General features: G+C 55.3%; 1 protein-coding gene across 1 annotated transcript; it reads left to right on the forward strand.

Annotated features, from left to right (window-relative positions):
• The first annotated feature begins 1,409 nt into the window (after nucleotides 1–1,409).
• On the forward strand, nucleotides 1,410–13,194 carry GPD1 (glycerol-3-phosphate dehydrogenase 1). The gene is made up of 8 exons (XM_075902061.2): nucleotides 1,410–1,566; nucleotides 2,177–2,354; nucleotides 3,593–3,733; nucleotides 4,212–4,350; nucleotides 9,008–9,120; nucleotides 9,504–9,737; nucleotides 10,168–10,274; nucleotides 11,492–13,194. Exons 1-8 carry the CDS (start codon nucleotides 1,526–1,528, stop codon nucleotides 11,586–11,588), a joined length of 1,050 nt encoding a protein of 349 aa, XP_075758176.1. The 5' UTR covers nucleotides 1,410–1,525; the 3' UTR covers nucleotides 11,589–13,194.
• The last annotated feature ends 610 nt before the right edge of the window (nucleotides 13,195–13,804 follow it).

Here is a 13,804-nt window from a genome sequence, read left to right on the forward strand (position 1 = left end):
ATTTTGAGGGGTAGGCCACCCTTACATGTTGCCCAGCTCTGAAAACAGCCCCGCCTCCAGGAGCCCCACACACATACAGAACTCCCTGCTGGGACAGGGTCCTTACAGTTACAGCACTGTGACAATTCAGATTTAAATAGCTGAAATAAATTTACAATTTTTAAAATCCTATGGTTGAAGTTGACCCAAATGGACTGAATTTAGTAAGGTCCTAATTACATTGACTTTTCTAAAGCTACCTAAAAAGTCATGGATTTGGCATTAGACAAATAAGGTGGATGAGATAACATTGTTTATAGGACCACCTGTTAGTGAGAGAGACAAGCTTTTCGGCTTGTACAGAGCTCACATCTGGTCTCCAGAATTTATTTGGGCCACCAAAGGCTCTGAGTCTGCCACACCTAACTAAGAGCTCCCTGTAAGCTCAGAAATTCTCTCACCAATGGAAGTTATTCCAGTAAAAGCTTCCTTGTTTTGCTAATAGTCAGGGACCAGCACAACATACATGGATTTGGCATCTCTTCCTGTTGCTAGGAAATTGCAATTAACTCAAAGTGAGCAGTACAGCTTTGTATGAGAGGTGTTATGGTGAGTTAGAGACAATCCCTCATTCTTGTAAGGGAGCGCTCCTCCTGGCTCCACCTTGGGTAAATGGAAGTGTAGGAGGTTTGCTGTCTGTCTCCACAGCCACAAACAGTTGAATGGCAACAGGGGGATTAAAATAAAATTCTTGTGTCCAAGTTCTGCCCACAGCCCCCTTCCAGCAAAGTATAAATGTCTGCTGAAGTAAATGTAATGGGGAGGGTGGTTTATGAGTGAGCAAGGGAAGTGAAAAGGTTTCCTCATTCTGTGCCTGGGACCTTGACTGCAAGATGCTTCACTTTGATAAAGGCAAAATTATCACCACACTTGAAACAACTATTTTATTATTTAGAAAAACATCCTGGTAGTGTTTGTCTCTGAGTCCTGTCTGCTCAGTTTGCAGATGTCTTGGTCATGGTGCAGCCTTTCCCCACTAATATAACCCATCTGCTTCCAACCCTCCGGGGCCCCTGCCCCAAATAGCTCATCCCTAGCCTTGCGCTACTTTTCAACCTTATTGATTCCCTTGCCTCATAGCAAGCATCTGACTCTGGGCTTTAAAACAAAATGTTCTGCCATATAAAGGCCTTTATTGTTCCTCTGCATCCCTAAGGCATTAGCTGATTCCAGGGCCAACGCTGGCCTTTGCTGTGCCCCATGCCACGCCAGGGACAACAGCACTAATGCTTGTCTGGCCAAAGCTTGCAATGGTGGGCTATGGGCAGTGAAGGGGGACATGTCCTTTGTCTCCACTGCCCCTCGTCCCCCCTTTTTCCTGACCCCCCCCCCCCGGCCCCACAGACTGGGCCAAGCGGGAGGCGTGGCTTGCTGCCTTTGTGGGCGTGGTTTTGTGGCGAGGGGCGTGTCACACCCGACATATGGGGGCGTTAAGTGCCCCCCGTCCTGGAGGCGCCGCTCAGTCGCCGCCCCCTCGTCCCCGACCATGGGCGGCCGGAAAGTCTGTATCGTGGGCTCCGGGAACTGGTGAGCGTCCCCCGCCTCCCCGGGGCAGCCCCCGGCTCCTGCCGCCCGCGGAGCCTGCACCGGTTGCTGCGGGGGGGGGTCCCAGCCGAGCGGTCCCGCTGCCACCCCCGGACACTGGCCCCCGCCACGCTCCAGCTGTTGCGGCGCCCGGCGGGCGTGCCGGGCTCGGGGCTGGTCCTGCCAAGCGGGGGAGACTCCGGGCGGGGGACGGGCAGCGAGTCCCAGTGTGACAGGGGGGCGCCTAGCTCTGCAGGGGCCCCGGGGGGGGGGGGGGGGGGGGGGAGCCCGCTTGGAGCTTCTGCTGCCGGGGCCCCCATGCCCCTCCTGGGGCCTGATGGGGGGCCCCGCGCCCTCCCCCCCACCAGGCCCCCATGCCCCTCCTGGGGCCTGATGGGGGGCCCCGCGCCCTCCCCCCCATCAGGCCCCCATGCCCCTCCTGGGGCCTGATGGGGGGCCCCGCGCCCTCCCCCCCACCAGGCCCCCATGCCCCTCCTGGGGCCTGATGGGGGGCCCCGCGCCCTCCCCCCCATCAGGCCCCCATGCCCCTCCTGGGGCCTGATGGGGGGCCCCGCGCCCCCCCCCATGTATCTGCCTCCTCTGCTCCCTGCAGGGGCTCTGCCATCGCCAAGATCGTGGGCAGCAATGCGGCCCAGCGGGAGCAGTTCGACCCCACGGTCACCATGTGGGTGTTCGAGGAGGAGGTGGGCGGCCGGAAACTCACCGAAGTCATCAACACGCAGCACGAGAACGTCAAATACCTGCCCGGGCACAAGCTGCCGCCCAATGTGGTGAGTCCAACATTTTATTGGGGGGGCGGTGGCGCAAAGGCTCTTCCCCCAGCCGGAGCCAGGGACAGGATGGGGGGAGGCCTGGGAGCCTCCTGGGGTGTCACAGGAAGGCTGAAGTGTTGCAGCCTCCTCTGGGCAGCAACCACACACATGGCAAAGGCTGGGACCTCAGGGGCCAAAGGTGTCTGAGGCTCCTGCTCAACCAGCCCTGTGCAAGGAAGAGGCTCCGTGCCTGCTCCTTGGACTGCTAAACCAGCCCTTGGTGGGCCCCAGCACCCAGCCACATCACATGGCCTCAGAGGCTAGGAAGCGCCAGTCATGGCTCCTTTGCTGGGCGGCTTGAGGGTGTCTGGGGCGAGAGTCCTTGGAGTCAATGGCCTCCCTCTCCTGCCACGGCGGAGCCCTGAAACAGTCGTGGCTAGAGGAGCTGGCTGGTGTCTCACCCAGCAGCGGGAAGATGGGGGAGGGGGTTGCCTGTTTTGTCTCCTTGGTGATGGAGGTAATAAATAACTATCGGCGCCCGCTGGTTCTCTGATGCCTCGAAGGGCTTGTGTAACCGCCGTGGAGAATGGCTCACAGACTCAGTTACTCATTCATGCAGTGACCTTGCTCTGCGCTCCCTGCGGCTGGCCCCTGCTGCTCTCACCCCATGAAGTCCCCCCCTCAGCCCCTGCTGTTTGGATGACCCTGTGTCTCACCCATGGCACTCGCTTTACTGGAGCACTGGGCGCTCCCGTCACTCCGATGGGAACAGCGCTGCATGTCTGGTTGTGCTTCAGGGCACCAAGGCCTGCAAGGTGCACCTGCCTCTCCAGTGGTCTGTGCTGCTTCAGGGGCGTCCCTTGTTACAGGGCCATGTGCCAGCAGGGGAATGGACGGGGTTAAACCCAGCTAAGGACTCCCCCTGCCGGATAGGCATGTGGTCTCCCCATTCATCAGCCTCATCTTCCTGCACCACAAGTTCCCAATCTCCTTAGCTGGCCCCTCTCTGCCCATCCTGAGCCTTTCTCCAGGCCATGCTCTGCCATTTGCAAGCCCGGCTTCCCCACTGGATCCTTCCCTCAAGACCCTGCTTGAAAGCTCATCAGGAGCCAGGTGAACTTCTCCCATCGACCATGCTTCCTCCACAGGGGAGCCCCAGTAGCCCTTGTTCCCCACTGCTCCAAGCCCCTTCTCACTAGGTAGCAGCATGGTGACAATGGTCACAGCTCCTTGGTGATGGGCCTGTTCCCCTGCAGGTGGCGGTGCCAGACGTGCTGAAGGCCTCAGCAGGGGCAGACATCCTCATCTTCGTGGTGCCCCACCAGTTCATCGGCAAACTCTGTGAGCAGCTCAAAGGCCATGTGAAGAAGGAGGCCATCGGGGTGTCGCTCATCAAGGTGGGAGCGGCGGGAGTAGCATCAAGAGGCTCGGCAGCCGAGCATGGCTCACTGGGATGGCTCTGAGCGCTGGCTCGCAGGACCCAAGCTGTGTAGATAGGAGCAGCAGGCGCTGGAGGTGGCCAGGTCTCTAGGTGGAAGGACTATAGACTGGGTATTTGGCTGTGGGACTGTAGGGGGAATATGACTAGGACATGCGAAGGAAAGGCCCGGAACGAAGGGAGACTATGGACCAGGCATTACAGTTGTGGGGGCTGGAGCTGGTGAAGGGATAACAGAACTGGGGCATGGAGGTGAAGGTTAGGGCACTATAGGAACAACTCAGACCCTCAGGTCTAAGGCATGAAGGTGGGCCATGGGGCAGGGTTTAGTGCAGGTGGGGCACAGAGGACACAGAAAGGGATGTAACAGGGTGCTTGGGTGTTACCAGGGAGCCAATCCCCTGGGGGAATAACCACTATTCCTGGTTGCATCGCAGGGGGTGGATGAGGGCCCGGAGGGGCTGAAGCTGATCTCGGACATTATCCATGAGTGGCTGGGAATCGAGATGAGTGTCCTGATGGGGGCCAACATTGCCAATGAAGTGGCAGATGAGAAGTTCTGTGAAACGACCATTGGTAAAGAGCCACCCTCCCCCTCCCCTCCCCCACACACACTATCGCCCCCCTCGGGGCAGGCCTACCAGGGGTTAAAATAGCTCCCCTACTCGGGGCTGTACTAGTCTTTCCTCCCAGGATGGGGGTCTTGCCTTCCACCCGTCTTGCCCACAGGTAGTGAGGGGTGGGGGAGAGGCCTCCATGGGTAGTCAGATGCTGAGGGAATGGATGCCAGAGCTTAGTTTCTCCCCCACCCCCATCCCTGCACCCTGATGTGGGTCTTGGCGCATTGGCCGACCTCAGTAACACGAAGGAGGGCGCAGGGCTGTTGGCAGAGCTGGGCTACGCACGGCCTTTGTGTGTGGGGAGCTGTCTGGGCTCATGGCCTCCATGGGCACTGGTGGCAAAACCCTCCTCTCACATCCAGTCTCAAGCCCGTTATTCCTGGGGATGGAAGCATAAATGTGCTGGGTTTCCTGCTCTCTGGATTTTCTGGCTTTGCACCAGATGGAGAAGCCTCTTGACTCTAAGGCTGTGTCTACACAGCAGTCTCAGTCCGCGTCTACACACAAGGGCTGTGTCTAGACTGGCCAGTTTTTCTGGAAAATCAGCCACTTTTCCGGAAAAACTTGCCAGCTGTCTACACTGACCGCTTGAATTTCCGCAAAAGCACTGACGATCTCATGTAAGATTGTCAGTGTTCTTGCAGAAATACTATGCTGCTCCCATTGGGGCAAAAGTCCTTTTGCGCAAAACTTTTGCACAAAAGGGCCAGTGTAGACAGCTCAGATTTGTTTTCCGCATAAAAGCCCCGATCGCGAAAATGGCGATCGGAGATTTTTGTGGAAAAGCGCGTCTAGATTGGCATGAACGCTTTTCCGCAAAAAGTGCTTTTGCGGAAAAGCGTCCGTGCCAATCTAGACACTGTTCTGAAAATGCTTTTAACGGAAAACTTTTCCGTTAAAAGCATTTCCGGAAAATCATGCTAGTCTAGACGTAGCCAAACAGTTATTTCAACATAATGTCAAAATAATGTCAAGCTAGAGGACTTCTTCCTCCGACTTCTGTAACCCTCATTGTATGAGGAGTAGGGGAAGGCGGAGGACTCTAACTCGCTCTTCCTGCTGTGTAGACTGCGCCAACAGCCAAAATAAGCTATTTCGACTTCAGCTACACAATTGACGTCGCTCAAGTTGCGTAGCTTAACTCGGCTTTAGCCCTGCTGTGTGGACGTGCCCCGAGGCAGCTGGGGCCCTTGAGGGGAGCTGAGCAGAGGTCCCATGATAGCACATTAAGGGAACTTCTGGGGACCCTCTCGCATAGTGCAGCTTGCACGCCCAGCTGATGACAGGGCATCTGTGTGGCCTGTCTGTGGAACACAGAAAGCAGCCAAGCTCGACAGAGCTGCCGCCTGCCTGGGGCATCTCCTCTGCTCATGAGATTTGGCTTAAAAAGCAGCCAAGACACAGCAAAGGAGGAAGAAGAGACTATAACATTGCAAACCCGTCATGCTCTTAAGTCCTAATCACATGGTGCCTAGCAGCCAAAGCCTCTTTTGCTGGGTGCTGCACAAACACAGGCCTGGTACCAGTGCTGACAGTCTGAGAGGACGTTTTTCATGGCATGGGTCCATGTCAGTTATTGCTTGCTGGCTGCACCAGAATCTTGGCATTGGCCAGGTCTCCTGGGAACTATTTTGGGGTCATTACTTTATCTAGCAGCCACCCTGCGTGGGGCACTTTCTTGCCATGCAAAGCAGCCAAGTCCTTGTCCTACAGGACTCCACACAGGCAAAATGCAAGGCACAGAGGAGCAATGTTGCAGCATGAAAACTAAGGAGCTGAGCTGGGCTGGGTCGTGCATTGTCCTGCATTCGTGGGGTTTTAGTAATTTAGGGCAAACTTTTCAAACCTTGACGCTTGGCATCCAGGTCTTTAAGTTCAATACTGGCCTGGCTTCCAGAATGGCCAAGCTCTGTTGAAGACAACTGAAGCTTCTGACTATTGAGCCAGGTCCTGCCTGAGCATAAATGTTGATTGAGGAGCTTGGCCCCATGTCTGAAAATCACAGCCTCTGCTTTCAGTGCCCCGTCCGTTATTAAAGGGGCACCGTCCCTCTGGGACAGGCATGAAGTTCTGAGGTTTTGCCTGCAAAGAGCTGCGTTCTACAGTCTCAGAAGTGTAGTCCTGTGGCATCTTAGGGTACGTCTATACAGCGGGGCTAAACTCAAAATAAGCTACACAACTTGAGCGACACAAATTGCTTATTTTGAATTTGGGCACATCTACACAGCAGTTATTTCGAAAGAGAGCACTCTTCCTCTGCCTTCTCTTGCTCCTCATACAATGAGGTTTACTGACGTCGGCATAAGAAGATCTTTATTTCAAAATAATGGACTTGCAGTGTAAACGTGCAATAACGCTGCTGTGAGGACGTACCCCTAGGCTACGTCTACATTGCAGCCTTTTGTCGGCAGAGACAATGCAAATGTCTCTGTCATTTGCATATTCTCTGCCGATGCTTTTTGCAGAAGAGGTTTTGTGCAAAAACAAGCAGTGTAGACAGGGCCGTTTTGCGCAAAAAAAACCCTTTTGTGCAAGATCCCTTATGCCTCAAAAAAGGAGGTATCCAGGATCTTGTGCAAAAGGGGGGTTTTGTGCAAAACGACCCCCTCTACACTGCTTGTTTTTGCTCAAAAACCTCTTCTGCAAAAAGCATCGGCAGATTATACACATGTGCGTTGTCTCTGCTGACAAAGGCTGCAGTGTAGATGTAGCCCTAGAGACTAACAACAATATATAGAAACGTGAGCTTTCTTGGGTAAAACCCATTTCATCAGATGAGTTGAAGGGGAAATAACAGAACCTTGTAACCTTGTTATAAATATCTTGGTTCTGTTATTTCCACTCCAGCTCATCTGATGAAGTGAGTTTTGCTCATGAAAGCTCATGATCCTAAGTATCTATTTTTGTTAGTCTCTAAGGATTGCTCTGTTTTACAGTAAAATATTATCTTCCCTCTGGCTTATTTGCTGTATTCAGCATCTCCAGCCTGCTGAATGTGTTTAATCCCTATAAAACATGCCTCAGTCATAATGGTGAGTCCTGTTTACAACACCTGCCTCCAGGCAGGAGCTGTGGTGCATCTTGTGTTTGTGTCATTCCCAGCACGAGGGAGCCTCCCAATCCAGAGAGGCAGTGTGTGTGTGTGGGGGGGGGGGGGCAGTCATCGTCATGCTAATCCCAAGTCTCTGCTCAGAGCAGACTTGTTCCCTGCAGCATCTGTCACAGGGTATTCAGAGCAGGTTGGGGCCAACCTCCACTCAGGCTGCACAGACATTATACACCCCTAGGGAGCTGCTGGGGGATTAGAGTGGAGAAGCAAAGCTCCCCACCCACTCCTGCAGGTGCCACTCCCCTTGGGTTCATGTTTGTTGCTCCTGCAAGGAGCAGAGTGACTGGCACATTCATTCAGCTGGTGAGCAAGCAAGGGAAGCCAAGCACGTGATGTTCCTAATTAGGTTTCAGCATGTTCAAGTTCTGCCAGGCGTGCTCTGAGTAAAGGCTCCTTATTAAGTCAAAGTTGTGATTCTGCCGCCAGCTGAATTAGCACCAGGGCTCTGTTACGGCTTCGTGTTCCAGGATCACGCCTCAGACGCTGAGGTGCAGCAAGCAGTGGGAGGTTAAGGGTGTGGTGGGGGGAGGAGGGTTATTTAGGTTGAACAGCCAGGCTGTGGTTCCCTTGATCACTGCAATAAAAGAAAACTCAAGGCCCCTTGCTGCTGCCAGCCCTTGAGAGACCATCTGCCTCCCGTGATAGCCCCAGGCTAACGACAGATCCCATCTGTGCTTGCCCAGCTTCACCACACGTTTAATTCTCCTGGTCCTTGCCCATTGCTTCTCTCCTAGGTCAGCACTTTGGGGAGGGTGCTGCATGAAATTCAGAGGAGCCCCGCTGGGTCTGGCAAACGCTGCTTGCTAGCCTAGCCGGGGTTGGGTTTAATTTCTAGGTGGAGGGTAGGGCTCACGCACTGCCGGTCCCCTGGCCTGGCCTCCCTGCACATTTCAGCGCATTTCCCTGCCGCTTTTTCCCCAGAGGTCACTTGTCCCCACATTGTGTCAGTTTCCCCCTTGTCTGGCTGTGGCTATGCGGTATCAGAGAGCGGGTTGCTGGGAAAGGAAGCCCCAAGTCTTGACAAAGCCCTGGCTGGGTTGATTTATTTGGGATTGGTCCTGCCTTGGGCAGGGGGCTGGATTTGATGACCTCCTGAGGTCTCTTCCAGCTCTATGGTTCTGTCATTCTAAGTCCTGGCGAGTAGGCCCTGCCTTTAGCTGCTCAGGGCGAGGGTGCTGTGTGTAGCTGTGGGAGTTGTGTTAATGCCGGGTCCCAGGGGAGAGACTCCTGCTCTGGAAAAGGCACCTTTGCTGCCTTTTGTCAGTGGGACCCTGGAGTCCTTTCGTGGGGCTGGTGGGAGCTGGCGCTGGACTAGTCCGTGTGCCATCTCTGATGCCCCAGTGTAGGTAAACCAGATTCCTTCCCAAGGCCCCAGCTCTAAAAGCTCGGCCGCAGGGCTGGGCAGTCAGGAGTGCAGGGGTATGAGTTCATTGGGCAGGCGGAGGTTGGGCACAGTCTTTCTCCAGGAGTCCCTGTTGGTAATGCCTCTCCCAACTCCCTTTAGGCTGCAAGAACCTGGAGCATGGGCAAATCCTGAAGGAGCTGATGCAGACACCCAATTTCCGGATCACTGTGGTACCAGAAGCTGACACCGTGGAGATCTGTGGGGCCCTGAAGGTGCATGAAAGGGCAAGGCATGGGGATAGCAACAGGCCTAGCCTATCACCTCTGCAGGCCTGAGGTGGTCTTTGGCTGGGTTACCATGGTAACGCCTCTGCGCTGGCACAAGCATCATGGGAGCAATAGGGAGGCCTTATTGTTACCCCACCTCTGGCAGCAGCATGGTCATGCTGAGGCAAGTGGATGTAGTAAGGATGCCACCTCAGTCTCCCATCCAGGTGTGGGCCTGATCCAGCCCTGCTTAGCTGAGAGGCGCTGAGCAGGAGCAGCAGATGTGAACCCTCAGGACCCATAAGGAGCCTCGATGCTCCAGGACCATGGAGGTGTCTCGTGGCACTGACGGCTGGTAACAGGCCCCTCTGTGCTGTCGTCTCCCCCAGAACGTTGTAGCTGTAGGGGCTGGTTTCTGTGACGGCTTGAGCTTTGGGGACAACACCAAGGCAGCTGTGATTCGCCTCGGGCTGGTGGAGATGATCACCTTCTCCAAGCTCTTCTGCAAGGGCCCTGTCACTGCGGCCACCTTCCTGGAGAGCTGTGGGATCGCCGACCTCATCACCACCTGCTATGGCGGCAGGAACCGCAGGGTGGCCGAGGCCTTTGTCAAAACCGGGAAGGTGCGTGTCAGGGTGGGGAGCGTTGGTGGCAACAGAGACTTGAGCCGCCTGCTCTTTCGTGGGGGACGGGGCTGGGCAGGGACTGGGATGTAGCCAGAGGTGCCCCGTGGCTAAGAGTACGGTGGCCTCGCTTCCTTGGTGAATCAGATCTGCACTCAGTGTCCCTGCGGCCAAGGCTCAGTCTGTGCTGGATGCTGTGGACGCCCCACCCATCACTGGAAAGAGCTCTGCCCTGATAGGTCCCTGCCCGCTCTCCTCATTGCTGGGGCATTGCCAGGAGCTGGGAGGTCCGATCCGCTCTCTGCAGCCCATGTGGTCCTCCCCTGGGAGGGCGTTGTCTGACCAGGGGAAGCCAGGAGAGGCTGGGGCCAGGGCTGAGGGCGAACAGCCCCCACTCACCTTACGGTCGAGTTGTATTTGGCTGGTTTAGTCCATTGAGCAGCTGGAGAAGGAGATGCTGAACGGACAGAAGCTGCAGGGTCCCCAGACGTCTGCCGAGCTGAACCACATCCTCAAACACAAGAACCTGGTGGAGAAGTGAGTGCTCTTGTCCCTCCCCCAAGGCTTGCCCATAGTCTCCCATTGAGCCCCATCTGTGAGTGGGTCGGATTCTCTGCCACATCCCACACCTTAGCTCTGCCCCCACAAATGCAGTAGAAGTGATGCCGATGTTGTCAGGCACAATGGGCAGCATGTGCTGTTGTGACCAGCTCCTGCCTTCCAGGCTGGTTGGGGATGTAATAGGATACCTGTTTACACGGTTAACCGATACGCCTGGGTATCAGGCAGCAGCACAAGGTGGCAGCCAGCCCCTGTAAGTCGGGCGGCAGGCGGGAGCCGATGTGCTCTGGCTCCCAGGGAGCTGGCTGCTGCCCTGCACTGCAGGTGCATGTAACTGTAACCACTGACATTTTCAGCAGTTACCCAATTACTTGTTTTTTAGCTTCTCTAGTCTGGTTCTTCATGTCTGCGCCATCTGGGGAGGTGCCTAGTATGTGTGAAGTCAGGCCTCCCCTGGGGTTGCAGGTCAGCCACTCTGCCTGCCCAATTGCCAGACTGTACCCACCATGTCTGGTGTGGGGACAGGAGCTCCAGTCTCCTCCAACCACCTCAGCCACAGCTGCTCAGAAGAGCAGGCGATGACATGTCACGCCAGGTACAGCTGGTGCTAAATCCGGAAGAGACCATTTTTGGTGCAGCAGTGACTTGCCAGTTACCTCTGAGGGCAACCCCGGGGTCCTCGCTCCTGCAGGTGTAAAGCCAATGCATGTGCCTATGCAGCTCCTGCAAGCTAAGGAGGCCATCGTGGCTCAAAACTTGGAGAGGAGACTTGTGAGAACACGTCACATTCTATTAATTAGAGGCACTTTTGCCTCAGGATTGGTGTTGAGCCCAGTGCCAAGCAGAGGGAGAGCAGGTGCTGTGCTGCAGAACGTGTCATTTGTTGAATGAGGCATCAGCTGACTGGTCATTAAGATCTTGTGGCCCTGAGTCTTACCGGGCCAATGCCAGAATGCAGGCTGTGCTCTATCAACAGCAGATCTGGTCAGCCTCGTGGGCCTCTCCTGCACTCTTGGATGAATCCCCCAGTCTTCATTTCCTGACCTAAACTGCTGCGCTGTTAAGCAAAGAGAGTGGGGTGCAGGGATTTCTAGGGGTCCTGCAGCTGATGCCACTGAGGTTGGGGCACTGTATGTACAGAGAGGGATTTGCTACCATCAGTGCAAAGCCTCATTTTGTTCATCTGCCCATAGGTTCCCCCTCTTCACTGCTGTGTATCAGATCTGCTACGAGGGCAAACCCGTCGCTGACTTCATCAAGTGCCTTCAGAACCATCCTGCCCACATGTAACTGGGCCTTGGGCCCCAACCGCTGAACCATGGAAATGAGTCGAGAGCCGCTGTTGGAGCATGAGCCTTTGTGTACAGAAAGATGCTGGGATCGTCTGAGCCATCACAGATCCTGGGAAAGGGGGTCCCCCTTCCGTGGCCCAGGGCTGCTCAGCCCTCAGCCAGAGGATGCACTCTCGATTCTATATGGAGAAACCAAATTAAATGCCCTCCTCTTAGGTGTCTAAAATTTGCTGCTCCCCACAACACCCTGCTTGGGGGGGACCTGCCATCATATTCCTCATCAGTGGTGCGACCGGTCCAGTTTGCTGTGGGGCTCGTCTGGGCTTCCTTCGTGAGTTGTCTGTAGATGAAGCATGTGAAGGTTGCTTTGGCTGGGAGGACAAAATCTGCTTTTGCACGCTGTATCCTTTATAGAGGCCGCCCGGCAGGGCAAAGGTCCTTCGTTGTCTGCTGCAATAGTCGTTTCTTACTGTTCCTTTTTGCTTATCCTCCCCACAGTGAGGGACTGAGAGCACGTGTGGGTCCCTGCCAGATTTGATTTGCCCACAGCCAAACTCTTGATGATTTTAAAAAGGGCCAACAATCCCCATTTTTATAAGAAGCCACTGTGCATGGGGAGCACCCCCACAGGAAACACTGCTCCCCCAAGTCTCTTCCGGTGCCCAGCCCTGGCTGTCACGGAGCCAGGACCCTGGATAACTCCCCAGGCACCAAAGGCAGCATCCCAGGGCGATGTCCATGCAGATTGTCAGAAGCAGCTGGAGAAAGTTCTTTGGCCTTTTGCTCTGGAGCTCAAATCAAATCCCATTGGGATTCCAAATCCTCTCCTGACTGTTCAGCTGCTCTGCCTCGCAGCTCCCTGCATGTCCTACATTGCTCTTTCTCCCTTCTGCGCTTTGTGCAGCTTCTGGCTACTGCCAGCCAGGGACAGATGTCCCTGAGTCAGGCCTGCCCTGGCCTGCCCCTACAGGTGGCTGGGTTATTGGCTACGAATCATGTTCACATTGCACCCTCCTGAGCCACTGGGCCAAGCTGCTTTTAATCAGAAAATGGGAGGCACCAGGGCCTCCTGGACCCCAGAGCATTGGGACTGTGCCTCAGACTTGGCTCTGCTTTTACTTGTGTGCCTTGATGTTCCTCTTGCTCTTGCCTCTGGGCTCTTGTCAGGCCCAGCTGGGGTGGCTGAAACTGCCCATTATAATGGGGTCCCTCATTGGTCAACTGAGATGCATTTCCTTGGAGTAACCCCTGATCTGAGTGCTGGGGAAGGGGAGGAGACAGTCACCAGCACAAAGGGGAGTGGGGGGCACCCTTCATTTTCAGTGGGCCTCCAGCTCCTGGCTGCCCTCTGTGCCTTTGGAACTGGCCCTCAGCGAGCAAAGCTCCTACAAGCCTTTCTGAACCCTGTCACAAAGCCAGACAGCTCCTTGCTACATCTTCACAAGGGTCTGGCCTTCCAGTGCCCCAGGCTGGGCGCGGGGTGCGAGGGAGCAAAATGCTCTCTCCGCCCCAGTGCCAGACTTGCCCTGTGTCTCTGACTGGCCGAACATGAAGGTACTTGAGTTGTGAATGTTTAATAAAACAATGGACGGAGAAAACCCTTAGCCCCCAGTCTCTGCAGCCTTGTTCTGTTCGTGCTGGTGTTGGTTGGACCTAGGGCTGTGCTGTACCCCAGGAGGAGGCCGGTACTAGGTACAGTTGAGGGGCAGGGCTGGGTGCTGGGGTTCTGGTTTCTATCCGGTGCCATGGCTGACTGCTGCGATTGCACTTCAGATGCTGGATGGGATGGGCCCAGAGGACCTGTGCAGATTGAGAGCTTGCTGCCTAGAAGAGATTGGGCAGAGTACTAGAATCCTGCTGCTGATTCACCCCCTAAGGCGGACCCATGTCGGGGAGGAGGGCTGGGACCCTGCAGTAAGACACTTGTGCACCTGTAACCCAGTGCCCATTCCTCAGGCTCCCTTGACATGCTCGCTGGCTGGTGTGTTGCTCATGGCTTTACTCTTCATGCTGTTCCCCCCACAGGTCCACTGCTTCCTCTTAGCAAAGTTTGTCCAAGGGCTTCCCTGTAAAACACAGTCTCCCTGCCCCCAACCTTCGGCCCTGGGAACTTAATCTGCTGACAGTGCAGTCACTGCTGTGGCTTTTATTAGCTGCTCGTTCCGTCCAGCTACCCTCTGACCTTTAGAGTGAACTGACTGTATAGAAGGCTGC

Source organism: Pelodiscus sinensis, chromosome 31, assembly GCF_052426305.1.
Source record: "Pelodiscus sinensis isolate ZL-2025 chromosome 31, ASM5242630v1, whole genome shotgun sequence".
In the NCBI taxonomy this organism is placed as follows: Eukaryota; Metazoa; Chordata; order Testudines; family Trionychidae; genus Pelodiscus; species Pelodiscus sinensis.

Bases quoted from the DNA above. Each gene is read 5' to 3' on its own strand.
- GPD1 (XM_075902061.2), top strand. From the start codon at position 1,526: ATGGGCGGCCGGAAAGTCTGTATCGTGGGCTCCGGGAACTG. The intron at 9,121-9,503 runs GTGCATGAAAGG...CGTCTCCCCCAG, and splicing joins AGATCTGTGGGGCCCTGAAG to AACGTTGTAGCTGTAGGGGC. The intron at 9,738-10,167 runs GTGCGTGTCAGG...TGGCTGGTTTAG, and splicing joins CCTTTGTCAAAACCGGGAAG to TCCATTGAGCAGCTGGAGAA.